Source organism: Alligator sinensis, unplaced genomic scaffold (assembly GCF_000455745.1).
Source record: "Alligator sinensis unplaced genomic scaffold, ASM45574v1 scaffold241_1, whole genome shotgun sequence".
NCBI classification, from domain to species: Eukaryota; Metazoa; Chordata; order Crocodylia; family Alligatoridae; genus Alligator; species Alligator sinensis.
The window spans coordinates 4245866-4263973 of NW_005841894.1; the positions used below are offsets into that span (position 1 = coordinate 4245866).

Genomic DNA, 18108 nt, shown 5'->3' on the forward strand with positions numbered 1-18108 from the left:
TCGGCTTGCAGGGACGCGTAGCTTTCCTTAACATAGAGAGCTACACCCCTGCCCCTTTTCTCTACACGATCCCTCCTGTACAGGGTATAGCCATCTATCCCCATGGTCCAGTCATGGGTGGAGTCCCACCAGGTCTCAGTTATCCCTATGACATCGTAATTGTTTAATTGGAGAAACTGATCTACTGTATTTACCCAAACCCAAGATGACTGTGACTTTAAGATTACCCTCCAGAAATTGGATTGTATATGTGAAAAATTTGTAAATTTGTTGTTTGCCATGCATAGAATCAAATTACGGGAGAGTCATTTTATACTTGTCCGCACCTACTGTTGTAGGAAAAAGTGGCATGGGGCAGGCAGCTTGCTTCCCCGCAACCTGCTCCCATGCCACTTATGTCTCTTGGCACCAGCTGTTATCTCCCTGTCTCCCCAACTCCCCATTGCTTATTCAGTGAGGTGGCTTTGGCATGGAGCATGCAGTGGCTTTGCGTCTGGAATCAGACCTGGAGCCTCAGGAGCTCCCCTGTTGAATGGTGGGGAGGGGAGGGAGGATGGTGGGGAGGTAACCTTGTCTTGGATGCGAGTAAATACAGTAATACTTTCAATAGCAACTGTCACAGATAAATGCCCTCTTTTTCCTTCCTGCTGTTTTCCTTCTAAGCAAACCCAAAGCTGTGTGTCTTCATATTTCCCTTCCTAAGGATAAGTTTTCAGACTTGAAGGCTTTGTCTTTTTACTACTGAAAATTCCTTACAAGGGCTTGATCAAGAGAGAATTCCTCCTTAAAGTTGATGTCGCTTGCCACAACAGCGATGAATTCCATCAGGAAAAAGATTATAACTGAATACTTGCCTCCCTCCATCTATCCCTTTAATCTATTTTCTTCTCATCAGTTTTCCTAGATGGCGATAGGCAAATGATAGATTTGACAGATGCTGTCAATGGACTATCCTGGGTACCTACCATCCAAGAATGTCAGATTTCTTTGTAAAAGCTCACAGTTGGCTCTCCAAGTTGCTTCCAATTTGTTTGCCTTTTTTTCTTGAGTTTCTGTAAACTATGTTTCTTTTAAAACAAACTGGAACTGTTCGTTAAGATGGAGATTCAAAATAGCAAGCTCAATGTCATGGTAGATGCAGTGCACAGCCCTCGGAAAAGTGTCTTTTATCTAAACTTCTCCACATCATGTGAACTGTGTTAACTGCTGCACAGAGTTTTAGTTGTGCTTTGAAGTTTTCTTCCCTGATCTTCCAGAATTCAAAAGGTGTTGTACATTCAAAATCAAAGAAAGTAAACATTAGCAATTAGCCAGCTTTCATAAATCATCCGTATCTAATGAACTCAGTTCTAGGCATGTCAGTGGATTCATGAGCTAGTTCAGTACTAAACCTGTCTTTCTAAGTGCATTTGTGAAATGTCTGGCGTTACTGCAGAAAGAAAATGATCTTGATTACTAGTTTTAAAATATTCTAAGTAGTGCCTTTGCTTTTTCTCTAGTGTATGTGAAACGCTGTCCATAAATAACTGCTGATCAACCTCTCTGTCTTCCTTCAAAAATCTGCTTTTAGATTCTTCTGCCAGAGAGCCAAGAATGAAAATTTGACAGTGGTTAAGCAGCTGGTGAACTGTGACCTATGCTTATTGTATTCAGTAATGGTCTTATTACTTCCTTACTTTCCCTCATTATGTTAATTTAATTGTGCTACCTTGTGTTTTATATTGTAAGCTCTTCAGTGACTGTCTTTGTTACGCTTTGACAGTATATAGCACAGTGAGATCATCCTTTCATTATATAAGTATTAAAGAATAGTAAAAGACTTTGTAGTTTGCTTGTTTCAATCCATTAGGCTAACTTTTACTTGCAAGTTTGAGGATTCCAACCTCTCGTGCCAAAATCTTGTTTAGAAACTTTGGAATGGACTTAACCAAAGTAGCAAACCTTTGAAGCTGTTCCTATTCTATTTTATAGTTCAGTCTAATGCTAGAAGTTTTATGAGCACAGGTAGATCCATCGAATTTCATGTAAGATGCTGGTGTATATATGCATAGGACCATTATGATCATGTCAGCATATGAAAGGACCAGAAAATTGCAGAGTTAAGTGGGCAGGAACCGATTGGATAGCAGCTGTTCATTTGTTTATCCTGTGGTGAGTGAAAGTTGAGATGGAGAAACTTAATTCTGTTTCATTCAAAAGTAATGCTCCGGTTTAGCCTTCATTGACCATAGCATAATTGCAAGCGTACGAAGTTACTATGTGTTAGTCGCTGTTGTAAGTCTCTAAGTTTCTTTTACCTATCTGACGTGATCATGTGTCCATATTCATAGATTTAATTTCCTAACATGGGCCAAGGAGACTTGCCCAATATAAATTGGCAGTTCTGCATCATATGTACTTCTTCAGTTGTCCAGTGTCTTGTCTCTGCTTCTGTCTCCCCACCCCCATCTCAAAAAAACTAACAATCCCCCCCCCAAAAAAAAATAACCCCAAACAAACAAACACCTCCTATAGGATGGTTTGTGCTTCAAATTCCTTTTTCTTTATGTTTAAATGTATTGTATATGTATACGTTTGCAAATCAGCCCTTTGACTGAACTCACTGAGCAATTGTTAAAGAGGACATCTATAAAATTCAGACATTGTTAATTTAAATTGTTTTACAGCAGCAATTAAATATATCTGCTTAATTTTTTTTTAAACTTGCATCATATAGTCACCACTGGCTTTACCCTGGAAAAGCAGAAACTGAACTGAAAATATGTATACATCTGAAAGAAGATGCTCTTATAAACTGAAAGAGATGGAAAATAAAGAGATGAATAATATTGCAAAAATATTCTTTTTCTTTTTTTCCTTTTAGAAACTGGTGAGTGAGGTTATCTTAAATGGTTGAAAGCATATTCAGAATTTAATTATGCCCATTACATAAATGAATCACAGCCAGTATAACCTGTTTTATGAGCAAGGATTAGAACAGTGTCAAATCTTACCCAACACTTAAAGATGTTGGGTCAAACTTTTGAACAAAAATGGCCAGGAAAAATATGAGCCCTTAAATGTCTCATGTTTTATTGACCTTTTGATTTCACAAATGGGGTGTAACATGCTATGCTATGGTACCCATTCAAAGAAGGTCTTTTTAATGCAGATTGTTACTTTCTTCATAATTATTCATTCCTTTTTTTTTATTTTATCAAAGGTAGCCAGTATAGCTTTTCTGAATATGCACTTGAAGCATAAGAATACAATAGTATGTTTTGAATAATTTGCATACAAACTCGGGGCGCAGTCCTTTAATTTAGTACTGTTGAAGTATGCATTACAATATATAAATTAAGAGCTTCCTTATGCAGTGGTTAAACTAATTAACAAAACCAAAAGATAACAAAAAAAACCAAGCAAATTTTGCCACACATCTGTAGGTTCGGTTGTACCCAGCATATATAGCAGTAAACTACTCTTCCCTCTTCTACATTTCAATAAAATTGTTTTACGCTATTTTATAGACCATTTTAAGGTATTTTGTAGTCTATATTTTCCTGTACTGTTACTCTCTATGTGGTAATGTTACCTCTAGTGTATCCTATCATAATTATTAGGCCTGTGCGAATAGGGAAGTATTCAATTTGGATTTGGATTCGGCCAATTCGAAGGACAGTGATTCGATTTGGATCACTGTCCTGAATCGACTCGACCAAATGAGCTTCAGAAGATTGGGCGCTGATTCGGAGAGATTCAGTGATTCAGATTGGCCAGGGAGAGGTTCTGCAGCTCCTCCAGCTGTGCCTGCCTCTCCCTGGGTGGGGGGAGCCACAGGAGAATCCCCCATGGCTGCCTTGCCTTGTCCCGGCACTTTAAAAAACAAAACGAAACAAAAAAAACCCAAAGCCCCACGCTCACCGGCTGCAGCAGTGGCAATTGGGGCCTCTGGGCACTCGTGGCAGAGCTCATGCTTGCGCAGTGGGGGGCAGCAGGGATCGCCCCCTGCTTGGCATCTACGCAGCAGCTGCCCCATGACATGGGTGCAGCACAGCTTGGCAGGGTGCTGCGTGCTGCCTGGGAGTTGGGGCTGTGTGCTGCCAGGATCCAGATGACGGGTGGAGCCACTCCAGCTCCCAGACAGCATGTGGCACCTTGCCGAGCCACACTGCATTATGCCATGGGGAAGCTGCTGTGCGGGTGCCAAGCGGGGAGTGATCCCCACTGCCCCGTGCTGCATGGGGAGATTCTGCCATGGGTGCCAGGGGCCCCAATTGCCACTCCTGCAGCTGGTGAATATGGGGCTTTTGAAAAGTGCTGGGACTAGGCTGGGGCCGGGTGAGGGATGGGGTCAGGCAGAGCAGCCATGGCTCTTCCAGCTGTGCCTGCCTCTGCCCTGGCAGGGGGAGCCATGGGGGCTCATCCCTGCTGCCACGTGCCCAGCTGGGGGTGGGGGTGGTCGTGATGCAGGTGCAGCTCTCCGGGCGGCAGCAGGGCATAGCCCCTACTCCCAGCACTGTTGCACCCACATCAGCACCAGGAGTGGGGGCCATGCCCTGCTGCCGCTTGCCCTCTTCTGCCTGGAGTGAGCTGTGCCCACATCCTGCCCCCCCCGCCCCGGTTGAGCAAGCGGCAGCAGGGCAGAGCCCCCACTCCCAGTGCTTCCATGCCCACGTCCTACAGTGCTCCTGCCCTCCTTCCCAAGGCAGCTGTCAGCTGCCTGTTTAGTCTATGGCCAAATCTCTGAATCGGCTGAAACTTTTTCCAAATCTTTTCCAAATCAGTTTGGATGCTTTTAATCAATTCGGAGCTCATATTTGATCTCCCGAGTTGATTAGATTCAGTCTCCAAATCGGGCTGAATCTCCTCTGAATCAAATCAGCTACCGAAGCTTTGCACAGGCCTAATAATTATTACAATGCCAGATGACCCACGATGCGTCTGAATTCCATGAGATCCCTTAGAAAAGCTTGCAGTTTTAACATTAAAAACTTGAAGTAGGTTGCTTTTTGTGAAACCAACACACATTGCGCTGCATGTTGCAGAAAACAGAGATGGCCAAACTTGGTGTTAAATAGCTCACTGAGGGAGCCTTGAAGTACCTTGTTACAGTTTCTTTTTAAAGCTGGTATCACAGAAACCTAATTTGACAGTACTGAAGTCTTATTTTAATGCCAACACATTATTCTTATCAGCCTTCAAAATCTCAATCTGATTACTTCCATTCTGTATATATCATCTTTAAACATAGATTGTCACAGGGACTGTACAGTGAAGAATATTAGAGATTAAAATACTTCAATTGAAAATTGCCTCTTAATGTAAAGCTTTGAAATTTTAATAAGCCCTGAAATCTAATGCAAGCATCTACCACATCAGACTAAAATCAGGATTATATCTAGTTGGAAGGTGGCTTATATTCTGTTGCTGTCTTGTGTCAGTCAACTTGGGTATGTCCATACAGCCTTGCCAAAGTAGAGATAGGTTTGGTCATACTTAGAGGTGGAAGTTTTGGGAGCCTATAGGCACAGACAGAAATACAGCTTCCAGGTATAACTCATGGCACTTCCTGTGAAACACCATGAATTAGACCAATCCTCCTGACCCAACAAACGTTAGCTGTTGGGTTGGGATGGTGAAAGATCCAGCTCCAATTTGGAGCCAATCCAGGGAGAAAGTCTCATCCATCTTTTCAACCTCTTCCCCTAGGTCCTCCCCCCCCTCCCCCCTCCCTTTCAGCTACCATTCTGTTTCAGAGTAGGCAGGGGAGGGTGGGCCCACTTTACCCTCCCCCCGCCCTGTGCAGCACTGGCTGGGCACCCCCCTGAACAAGCTCCCTTCTCCCCCTCTGATTCTATAAGCAGCTTCAGGAGCAGTGCTGGGCTGCATCAGCTGAGCCCTGCTCCCAGTGCACGCAGACACTGGGAAGGTGCTCTGCTTTGGAACGCCTTCAGCAGAGCCCTCGTGTAATGAGGGTATAGATTGTGGTGGGATCGGGCCTTTTTAAAGCGCTTTGCAGCCATGCACTTCTTTGGTCACGGCTATAGAGCACTTTCAGGGGACAGTTCGGGCAAATATTGTCACTTCCATCTGCACCTTTTATGAGACTTCACTTGTGAAAACTTTGATATTCATGGACTTTCAGGGTTGTGGGTAGAGAGGGAAGGAAGGTACCAATTTGGATATGTTAGGTGAAGACTCAATAGAATGATTCAAAGGTTAACTATACGCATCACCCTTTCTGTAGATATTAAATATGGGAGAAAAACCTTGTGTTTCTAGAAAAAAAATACTTTGTCAAGTATTGTAGTGTTCGGCAAGAAAAGAGAATGTATTTACAACTGTAAAAAAAAAAATATGTAAAAGCTAGAAAATATAGAATGTTTTAGCACTTTATTTCAAATTTATCATGCTTTGCACATGATACAGTAGTAGATTATTTATAATATAAAATAATAGTTACTGTTCCAAATGAGTGTAATTAATGATTGATGGGCTCGCACTGGCATGTCATTGTGTTTTTAAGTATCTAACAACTAACTAGCTAACTAGTTTATAAGAACATCTCCTCTCTCAATTTTTATTAAGGATGTCATGGATTGCCTTCCAGGAGGTGCTTGCTTGGGACCCTTGAGGCCTTGTTTAGTTTCTGGAAGCCAGACCAGACTTGGTTTCTGGAGTGTGGGGGGAGTCTGAGCTCCTTCCCACTTACCTCTTACCTTTAATCTTCTTTCCATGGCCCTTGACACCAGAAGTAAGCATTCAGTTCTGTTCCTGAGAGGGACTTCACCTCTTCTTTGGTTGACTGAGCACAACCCATAGCTCCAAATATAACAGCAGACAATTTCTTCAGTAAAGGCATTTACTGGGGCAAAGGCTGGTTATCTACAAGTTCTCTGTCCCAAAGGGGTTAAGCAATCCCTCTGTCCCCAATCCAGCCTGAACAAACCTGAGCACCCCCAGAAATACTCACTTTGTTTAAACAGAGCAATTCAAGGTTCTTCTGTGCTAAATGTGCATCTGGTCTTATCTTGCATGTAGTCAGCCCTTCCACTTAACCTCTGTATAGAGGCTAAAGTGGTAAACTGAGTCACGCTATTGTAACAACAATTTGAGTATAGTTAACACAGAAATATCACAATAAAGCATACAGTTCCTCAGAGGCATAAAGAAGAAACTAATTTCTCTGAAAGTTTAACCTTTTGCTGATTTATAATACTTTAAATGAACTCTGTGGATCAGCTCCTGGATATAAGATTCTGCATCTCTCAACACTTTTTCTATCTTTCCTTTTTTTCAATGTAAATTAACACCTAATTATTTTCTTTGTAGGCAGTTACTGGAAAAAGTTTTGGAACCAAAAGCTTTCGAGCAGCTCTAGAAAATGGAGTCCTGCTGTGTGAGTGAGTATTGGGTTCTTTTAAAGTAAAAGTTCCATAGCTTAAATATATTTACTAATAAAGATAAATTTATATCACTTGTTCACCTGGTTTCCTTGGTTGCAAACAATATTTATTGGAATAGATTATATGGATTGCTCTTTAGCCCCAGGCCACATTCAGGTTTGGAACAGTAATACTCTCAAAGTATCACTTGTTATACTTGGGTGAATCTCTAGCAAACAAACCTTATAGATAAAACATATGGGGAATATGAACTTTCTAATGCTGCCTGCTCAACTGCCTGGACTTGTGTTTACAGTGTAATTGGGCTTGCTCCTCAAGTATTTCATTTTATACCAAGTGAGGATGTGGCCAGAACTTTTAGTTGCCTTGGTATAAAAAAATAGTGTGTATATGTATAGAATATACAAATATTCAATTGTTTTTAAATTGCATGTGCTATGTGAGTATGATGAGTATCTACTCCAAAACTGCAGGCAGTAACATGGTTTTATGAATCAAACTATGGCTCTGCATGTTTTTGTGTTTGCATGGGGTAATGCAAATTAACCCATTTCTGGCTTAATTTCATCGTTGGAATCAAAACAAGTCATGTCTGGTGTTCAGCTATTTTTAGATTTTTCTGCCCTTGGCTCTCTCTAAAATATGTATTCCATTTACCTGTGTAATGGGTTTGGAATTACTGGACTGACTTGGGTTGACTACCAGGGTGAGTTGGAAAGATAGAACATTATGCCCATCGCATGGTTTTTCCCTTAAAAAAACAAACAAACCAACTCCCCCCCCCCGACCCTCACTCATTAAAGCATGATTCAGGTCCAGGTCTTCTATTAGCATCAATCTCCAATGATTTTTATAGGACAGGAGTAAATTAATCAAAATGCCACCAATACAGCAATATCTTGGTGGAGAATTCCTAGGGGAATATTTATAAGTAGCCCTTTCTTTGCACTTCAGAGTAAATGGAGAGTGGCAGTTAACAATATTAGGCTCAAGTCAGGTAGAATCAGTTAGGCTATAACTGGGACAGGAAATTATTTCAGGTGGAGGGTTGCTTAACAAAGTTAAGGACACAAGTGCCCCTGACTGCTACTGCCTGCCAGCTACATACCATGGCGGGGGCGGGGGCACACCCCTGTCCTTCCCCCCCCCCCCCAACATGCTGCCCAGCTGAGCTCTGTGCTGCTCCCACCCCTCTGGGCACGGGCTTCATACTGCCACCAGCCCCATGCTCCTACCCAGATGCAGCTCCACCCCTGCCGCTTCCCTGCCTGGAGTGAGCAGGACACTGGAGATGCCAAGCAGATCCTTGGGCAGTGGCAGCCCTCCCTGGAAGCTGCCTGCTGGCTGGGCCAGGCCCTTTTGCCCACGAGGGTGGGAGTGAGGCACAATAGGGTATATATTTTGTGTGTGTGTGTGTGTGGGGCTGGGTAGGGTACAATTTGTTGGTGGGGGCCATGGGCCAGATGAAAGTGCCTGGTAGAAGCTGTATTTTGCCCGCCCCGGTTTATCAGGTGCTACTTCGCCTTGCTTTTATACATCTGTGGGTAAATTTTATTTTGAAGTATGGAACTAAAGTGGATGCCAGCATTTTATTTGCAAAGTTTCTGAACTTCATTAATGCACCTTTTATCTGTGTGCTGTCCTCTGCGCTTGCTTTTTTTTAATTTTTAATTGGTTTGGGTTTGGGAGTTTTCCCTTTCCCCTCCTACCCACTTATCCCTTCCAACCTTTCTTAATGATTGCTTTCTCCATCTGCAGTGGCATGTGAGAGTTTAAACAGGAATATGAAAATAAGAACGTATAATTTCTGAAGAGCCAAAAATGCTACGTAGTTGGAAATCTTGTCAGATTCTTTGCTTTCATTGGATATTAGCAGAGCATTTTACATCAGGACTCTTAAGTATTTTATTCCATCTTGATAGTATCCTGTTAGGTCAGAATCTCTCCAAATCTCATATAGGTTTTTGGTTTAATAAATGGAACATTAGAGAGAACCTTGTAAATATAGTGGGGGGAAGTGTGCAATACAAAGAAAAACAATGAAACCTCCAGGTATAATTAAAAAAATCTTTAAGAGCTAGCAGCCTGAACAGATATATATTTTAATCCTTTGCCAGCTTTGTTGTCATTTGGTTGGCCAAAGCTTGTCAGAATAGTTTGTTTGGCAGATGGCAACTGTCTTTCGAAGCTAATCAGCCTAATTTATCTGTAACTAATAGCCCTGTGCAATCCAATGCATCTTTAAATTTTTTCTGCTGAGCAGGTTGACTTGGGTGGCATACAATATTCTATGAAGGAAAAATAATTATCTGTATTGTGCTAACTTGTTTGAGGTTTTGCTTAAGTTCTATAGATGTCTTTTTATATTATAATCTTAATCTAATATATACAGAGGTAAAAGGGGAGAAAAAATGGTGTTATGAACATGGTCCAAAGTTTTGCAAGTGCTGTATTTTATCAGTAGTCTAGTGGAAGACAAGAATTCCAACAGTATCAGAGTTTGCAGTGCATTCTGTGGCAAGGAAAACAAATTTAAAACATCTTGTTACGGTAACGTTCAGTGGTTTATAAACTGTAACAAGAACCAATGCAAAAATGATGCATTCAGAAGCTAAATAATTCTTTTGAAAACCCACTTCAACACAATAATCAAAGCTCGTGTTTAGCAGACAATTAGAAGGATGTTGATTCTAAAACCTACAGTAGTGAAACCTTAACTCCACCACTACTGCAGGCAGCAGTGGTATCTTGCATGCTGCCAGTCTCCACGTTGTGTTTAGGATCTTAATAGCATTCATAAAATATACCCTGAGAGGTGAAGTGTCTTCTACCCTGCATTCCTCTTTAAAATCTAATTCTGCTTTAGGTATTTAGTTACTTTAATGCATCAGGGACTAAATCTCTTGGGCTAATGGAATAAAACATAGAATAGTTTTCCTCTAGTTATTCTAACCCTTACAAAAACTATTTTCTTTTTAATATATTTTATTAAATTGCTTGATCTTGAGATGCACAATGAGGAAACACATGAAGTAAAACAGCATGACACTTGCAATGATGATGAAAAATATTATTTCATGTTCCAAGGGAGTAATTGGCTTGGATTACTTGAGTCTGAGTACCTAACTTGAGCATCCAAGCAAGCCATTTACATGCATAACCTATATGTTAAAAAGTGTATGTGGCCGCATGCTTCATACATGAATGACAGTGTATTGAAACAGTCTTACAGACTTGAATTGAATTTGTGCTTTGAACAATTATAAGTTTAAATACAGTAGTTCTAAAATTCATATTGAGCTTTCTTGGTGAGAAACATTTTTTTCTTACCCTGTGCTAATTATAAGGGGCCTCAGATTTGGATAGAGAAAATTAAGTAACCTTATTTTTTTAATTAATGTGACTGGGGTTTAATAACATAGTACTTTCAATACAAACATATCAGTTTTTTTGTAATTTGCAGAGTGAATGGTGTCCTCTGAAAAAATATTTCTAGAAGAAGCCTTTTAAGAATAAGATTCTGAGAAACTAGAGTTGGCTGACCTATAGCATGTGCGTCTCAAATGGCATGGGTAGTCTCTGTGTGGCACCCAGCAGATCAGGGAGGGGATAAACAGCACAGTGGCAGATAGGGCAGAAAGCAGAGCAGCAGATCAGGGAAGAGAAGGGGGCCAGTGTAGCATTTGTTAAGGGTACAGGGCTAATTTGTGGTACTCCTGATGAAGATTGCCCCCAACTGACTTGCAAAACCTGATCCTGTACCCATTCCCATGTTTCTTGTATCTTTTTACCCGTTTCTTCTGCCATTCACAGCAATCCTTTGTACAGCTTCTCTCTATATTGTGTGTGATCAATTCACTTTTCATAGTTGAAAATGTTGAATCTAAACATCTTATCTGTCTTTAATAGGTACAAATATAAATTAGAATTGGAGAAAATATTTTTTCACAAATACACTCTTTTGTTTTATCTTTTGAGTTGTATGTTATAACAAAACAGCAAGTCAAATTACTCTCATTTTATTTTTAGTTTGATTAACAAGATCAAACCTGGAATCATCAAGAAAATCAATCGTTTGTCTACTCCAATAGCTGGCTTGGTAAGTAATGAAACCAGTTTCGATACCTTCAGTGTGTAATCTGAAAGAAATGTTGCTCCTCACTTTGTTTTATATTTGAATATAAAAAAGTCTCTTTACTTTTCTGTACAATAGCTACCTTCCTGCTATACCATGTTTCTATGTGGTTGCTGTTGTGTTCACTGAGTAGCACAGTTCTTTGTGCATGTTTTAGCTATGTGTATGTTTTTCTTTTGATATTTGAATAAGTAAAAGAAAAAAAAGAAAAAAAATGGTTGTGTATCCAATGATACCTCTGCTCATTAGTCAGATTACATATTAGTTTTGTCATTTTAATTGGTTCATCTCTATATGAAAGCAGCATCAGGCTCTAATCAAACACAGAACATTGTGAATCCTAGGAAGAAATCATATGACAAAGTCAAGCCCTTTAAGAATTCTTGGGTCTCTGTGGGAGCAGTGAACATAGGCAGGTTAATCTATATATTGAAAAACGTAACTGTTAGAAAGAGAAGAGCAGAGTGCACTTTAACAGGTTCCACCCATTTATGTGATGGCTGCTTTGCACATTTTTCAGCTTGCTCACAAAAACTAGAGAAGTGCATCTGTTTCAGCTATCACATGTTGCTGTTAACTGGGAAAACTAAGTAACTTAAATTTATTTTATTTTTACAGCAAGTCTCCAAATAGGTTGCCAATAAGTTATTTGGCAGACTTGCAGGCAAAGAAAGATAGAATAAAACATTCAGCAACTATGGAGTACTTTTCTCAAGATGAGTTTTATTTTAAATGAGAGCAAATAAACTCAAAATACTGAGTATTAAGGTTAGTTTTCTAGCCTTCCTCAGACTGGAAGGGATAAAATGTGCTTTTCCTCTTCAGAAGCCCTTCCTGCCTATGGAGAAACTCAGTCCAAAGTATTTTTCTGGCCTGAAGTCTGTCCTGTTTATTCTGTTTCCAGAAGTAGAAAACCGTGCATCTCCTAATTTTAAAATCCCCAAAATCACAGACAGACTTGTATCGGTTGACTTTCCATATGTTGTGAAAGCACATGTACATCAGCTTTCTGAATACTGGCACACTTAATATTTGGTGTGCTTCAGCACCATGCAGTCATGCCATGTCCCCTCTCTTTGGGCATGTCTACACATGCATAAGGCATTTTGCCTAATACGCATTCAATTTGCTATCTCCAGTATGAGGTAATAAACAAACGCTCATTAGGCTGCCTAAGCATCATTGTTTTTAAGTGATGCTTTATGTGCAGTAGCCTATTTTACTGTGCATTATCGTAATTGCAGTTTTTTACATGATGCTTTAATGTGCAGTAAAATGGGTTACTGCACATTAAAGCACATGTGTAGATATGCCCTTCCTGATTGCTTCAAAATTACTACAAAAGCATGCAATAAAACTTTTCTCTTCAGGGGCTAGAGATAAGAATCGCTGAATCCCTCTTGCCTTTGGTCTCTGGAGCTAAGTGCAGTTCAAAAAGCCTGGGGCTGAATCAGTGGGCATTCACTTTTGATTCTGGAAATGTAGCCATATGCCTGCAGTGGCCCAGGCCAGAAGCCAGGAGGTGCTAGAGCATGTCTCCCTGCTCAGCTGGAGCAAACAGCTTGGGCTAAGGCTAGCCTGCCTACCTTGGGGGAGGTAAAAAGCATCCTGGGATGCTGGGGGACTGAGAGTGAACTTAAATTTGGAAAGGATCTGCAATTCAATAAACCAGTTTAACCTAAACCAGTTAAGTCTGGTACTACATCCATTCAAGTTTATCTTAAACCAGTTTCGGCTATTTTGAAAGTGGTTTGTGTGCAGTGAACTTCTGTTGTGTTACAGATTTGAACCAGATCACTTGTACCATTTTGTGTGTAATTTCTGTCCCTTGAGTAGAAGTTTCCAAGGGCCAAGCATGCAGGAGAATGCTCACTGATATCTCCTCACTTTTCCCCTCCCCCTGGCAGGGAGGTGGTGAGCAGAGCATTGTAGGATGCTGAAGGATCACTTGAGGGTGTAGACATTTCAGGAAGTACTTCAAAATGAAGCACTTCAAAGATGTTTCTCTTTCTTTTCTTGAGGATCATTTTTTTTAAGCATTTTCGCCATTTTTAAGGGCTTCTTCAATTAATATTTCCACCCTCACTTTATGGAGTGCTGCAAAGGCATTTGAAGTGCTTCAGACAGTATGTGTGCTCATGGCCTGAGGCTACATCCCTCAGTTTTAAAAAGCCAAGGTGTACAGAGATTCAGGCATGGATTCTGTACTCTGTTAGAAGTCAGAATTTAGGGGAAATTTACAACCAAAATATTGGACTGTTCTAAGTACAGGTTGAGAAAATATGTACTTATTCAACAAAAGTAGAAGGCAGAATATCTGAAGTTAGTTTTAGGGAATTTTGTTTGATTTTTTTTTTTTTGTTGGTTTGTTTTTTACATTATAAAAATCTAGCTAGTAGTTGGGCACAGTGTGACATTCTTCAGAGATGAGGAGGGTTAAGTGATCAGCTCAAGGCCATAGTGTTGGGTTAACTTTGTACATGTGCTTGTGTAGCTTATGGAAAGCCCACATTTGCATTTCTACATCAAATAAGTACATGAAGCAATAGTTGTTTTCATCCTGGAGAGTGTTTGGTTGTTGTATACAGAATAATGTGCTGAATACTTTTCCCCATCAAGCATGCAAGAAAAGAATGCAAGTCAAACCATAATTTTTGGGGAAAACAGTGTGGTTCATTCCATTACTACTTTGACTGCTTAAATGGTCCCAGAATAAGCCAGGAGCTCAAAAAGGAAACCAAAGAATAGACTTTTATTTTAGGGTGGCTTCTGGTTTGACTCCTAACTACACTCTTTAATAGGTAAAGTATTTGTAAGCTTTCATTATTCTAAGATCATTTTTTAGAACTCAAGGTTTACAGGCCTTTGTTTGTTTGTTTGTTTGTTTGTTTGTTTGTTTGTTTGTTTGTTTGTTAACACAGGAGACGGAATAGCTCATTAGTTTTTAGCTGTTACAATGTGTTTCCATCCTTCTCCATCTACTGTGTTTTATAGGCTATTCAGTTGTTACTAATTTCCAGTGAAGGCTTCAAGTAAGAACGTGTGAAAAAGCTTGAACATAACAAAAAGAAAGAGACATAATTATGACAGTGGGTGAATGTGCACAATGCCATTGGCTAAAATTTGTACACTGAGAAAATCTTTTTTTGTGCAGGGCAGGAAGATCTGGGGTTTTGTCTGACTGATAGACCTTCTTTTTAAGGATGGAAGACTAATAACTGCAAATGAATTGCCCTTTTGTAATCATTAAGGGCCTGTTCTTGTTTGGGGTTTTTTTTCACTCTTAACATGGAGTATGCATTTACTCAGACTGAATGTAAATGATTAGTGCTTAAGCGCATGACTTTGTCAATGCTGTACTATTAGCAACTTTGAAATTTCACTGAAATGCTCTGTACTTAAGAAACATTGTTTAGAGCAGTGGTTAGCAACTTTTTGGAACTATAGCCTAGAATAACCCAACTTGGGCACAAGGTGGGCTGTTTTTCTGACCAGGCTGCTGTTGCTGTAGATTTTCCCTGCTGCTGCTTCTCCCTGTCCACTGGCTACAGTGCAGGCACAGCCTCTTGCCCTTTAACCCTGGCAGCTGAAGCCCTCCGGCTCCTCAGGCTGATGGCAACTCAGACCAAATGTTGCGGACCCCCTTGATTGCAGTGCTGTGACATTACTAGCCCCAAACGTGACTTGCTTCCTTCATTTTCAGGGCTTCTAGTAGCAGCTCTTTCAGTGATTGTTAGAAGCCTTGAAAACAAGTGTGTGTGGATGTGTGTGTGTGTGTGGGGGGGGGGGGAAGTAATCCTGTTTCATGGCTGCTAGTTCCCATGGTTTTCAGGGCTTCTTAAAATAGCCCTTTGACAGCTTCTTCCTTTTCACTGTTTTCTGGTCCACTTACAGGAAGTTAGAGTTTGTGGCTAGGGACAGACATTCAAAAAGCCTGAGCCTGAATTGATTCACTGTTTATAGGTTAGTCCAACCTGCCTAGGTTAAACTGATTTGCAAGTGCACAGACATTCCCTCTGGACTGAAGCAGTGAAGGTCCATGCCTGTAGTGGCTTAGGCTAGAAGCTGGGTGGGGGGTGTGGTACAGCCCTCCCTTCCCTTCTAGAGTGCTGAGCTGAGGAGGGGGTATGGTCAGGCCCCGGCAGGATGCTCTGCTTGGGGAGGGATTTAAACCCCCACCCTGCCTGCACAGTCCCAGGCTCTTCCCTGATCACTGCTTAAGGGGCAGGAACATTGTCTGCCCCCAGCTAGTGTTCTGAGGCAAAGAGGCCAGGGGGAGGGAGGACTACTTGTGTTCAGTGCATGCATCTGTTGTTGACACTGAGCTTTTCAATCTCCCTCTCCCTGATTCTTCATACTGTCTGCAGCAAACCCGACAGGCAAGGGAGCCAGCAGGGAGCTGATAAGATAGTGTTTAGCAACCTATCAAGAAAATAAAATCTTCTCTCATTAGTTCAAGCTCCTTCTTGAACAGCTTTTTCCGTGGAAGGAATGGAGGGACATTACCAGCTGACCTGTTGATTAGCTCCAAAAAGCCCCAACTGTCGTGTCTGCCTTTGTCTGGTCCAAGTGAAATTGGAGAGAGAGACACAGACACTTGTCAACATTAGCTAGCATACTGCATGCCTAAGGTCCATGGGGCTGGGGTCTGTGCTGTGGGAGATGGGAGGGGAGGAGGGAGGAAGGAAGGGGGGGATCCCTGCTTGAGCAGTGAGTGGCAAGGGGGCAGCAGGGCAGAGGGAAGCCAGGCAGATCCTGCTGTGCCTGCAGTTTCTGCCAGAGCTCTAGCTAGGGAGCAGAGGGGCAGGGCCAACCCTGTTCTGTAGAGCAGAGTGCCAAGCCTAACCCAGAGCTGCAAAGCATCTGGGATGCAGGGGGACTCTGGTTTAACTTAAACCAGCAAGGGGTCTGCGACAGACATTGCATAAACTGGTTTGACGCAAATCAGTTGTCTGATACTACATTGAACCAGGTTTATCTTAAACCGGTTTCAGCCATTTTGAAACTAGTTTATGTGCCCTGAACTTCTGTTCTGTTACAGGTTTAAGCCAGTTTCTGATTGCTTAAACCGGATTATGTGTAATGTCTATCCCTAGCTCCTATATACAGGCAGTCCTCAGAATTACAACACAATTGGTTCCTGAAAACCTCATCATAAATCAAAAGGTCATAACTTGGAACCAATTTTCCCATAGGAACAATGTTACAAATGGGGGGTTGGTTCCTTTACCATGCTCAAAACAGCTGTGTCCAGCTGGTAAGTCGGTTGTGGTAGTGGGGAAGGAAGAAGCATGGGGCAGCAGATCAATGCCCCACAGCAAGGGAGGGAATGGGGCTGGGGCTGGCGGGGGATGGGGTGGAGGCGCTGCACTGCCTCAGACAAACGGTGCATAGCATCAGGAGCCACTCCAGCTGCCCTGCACCTCCCAGACAAGCCACGACTTCACCCCGCCTCGCTCTGGCTGGGCAAGAGGTAGCAAGTCAAGGCAGGGGCATGCGGCCCAGATCTGCGTGGGGCAGGGGCGGGGGCTATGGAGGTGTCTGCAGCCACCCTAAAATTCCCCCTTGCCCCTACTGCCTGCCTGGAGTTCAGCCTGGGCTGGCCCCAGCCCTGGCCACCCCACACAGATCCGGGGCACATGCCCCTGCCATGCCCTGCCACTGCTGTCACTCACCCAGCCCAGGGTGGGGCAGGGTGAAGCCATGGCTCATCTGGGAGGCGGGGGGGGGGGCGGCCACTGTGCGCCCCTTGTCTGAGGCATCATAGCACCTGTGTCCCGCACCCTCCCCCTGCCCTGGCTGGGCCTTCTGCCCAGAGTGCAGCCTGGCATAGCTCTGGCCCCGCCCACCCCACGCAGATCCAGGGCACACATCCCCCCACCATGCCCTCCCAGACCGGCGGCACAGTGGCAGTAGCTGACCCACCCCTTCCCCACGCCCCTCTGCCCCAGCTGAGCAGCTTGCTCCAGCCCCAGCCACAATCCCTCCCTCACTGTGGGGGCGCTGATCTGCACCCTCTCCTGCCCCCGTGCCCCCCACCACAACAGATTTACCAGCTGGCCGCAGCTGTGTCAAGCATAGTAAAGGCAAAATCCGCATTGGAACCTCGAAACAAGGTGTCAATTTACAAATGTCTTATGCTGTTCATCATAACTCAAAGTCATAAATCGAAGACTGCCTGTAATTAATTGGATTACAGCTAAATTACAAAATGGATAGCTGACATGAAAATGCTGTGCGTGCATTTACCCCAGAAGCAGAACTGCAGTTTGCTACAGTATAAGCAGGGACCTAACTAAATCTCAGTTTGATGGATTTTGCAGAATCTGTAAAAAGCAGTATGGTCTATGATTGCTGGAACATCTGACATTGGCCATAATTTCCCGCAAAATCAACCAAAAAAAAATGTAATGAGGTAGACTGAGTGAAGGTGTCCTCAGTACATTAGTGGCAAGGGACAGGGCTGCAAGGTTGACTGCAACCTTGGCTCTGCCTGACATGAGCAGGCTGCGAAAAACCTGTTGTCTTGCCATCACTTTGGTGGGTCCCTAAGTGTAAGTAACAGTTGGCACTGGGATCGTGCTT

General features: G+C 42.5%; 1 protein-coding gene across 1 annotated transcript in view; it reads left to right on the forward strand.

Moving 5' to 3' along the window:
* Window positions 1–18108, forward strand: part of LMO7 (LIM domain 7) — a gene marked incomplete at its 3' end in the record, with an annotated part of 165312 nt that overhangs the window by 66668 nt on the left and 80536 nt on the right. The window contains 2 exon segments of the mRNA XM_025197342.1: window positions 7315–7385; window positions 11418–11487. Of these exon segments, the coding sequence (XP_025053127.1) occupies window positions 7315–7385; window positions 11418–11487 (141 nt within the window).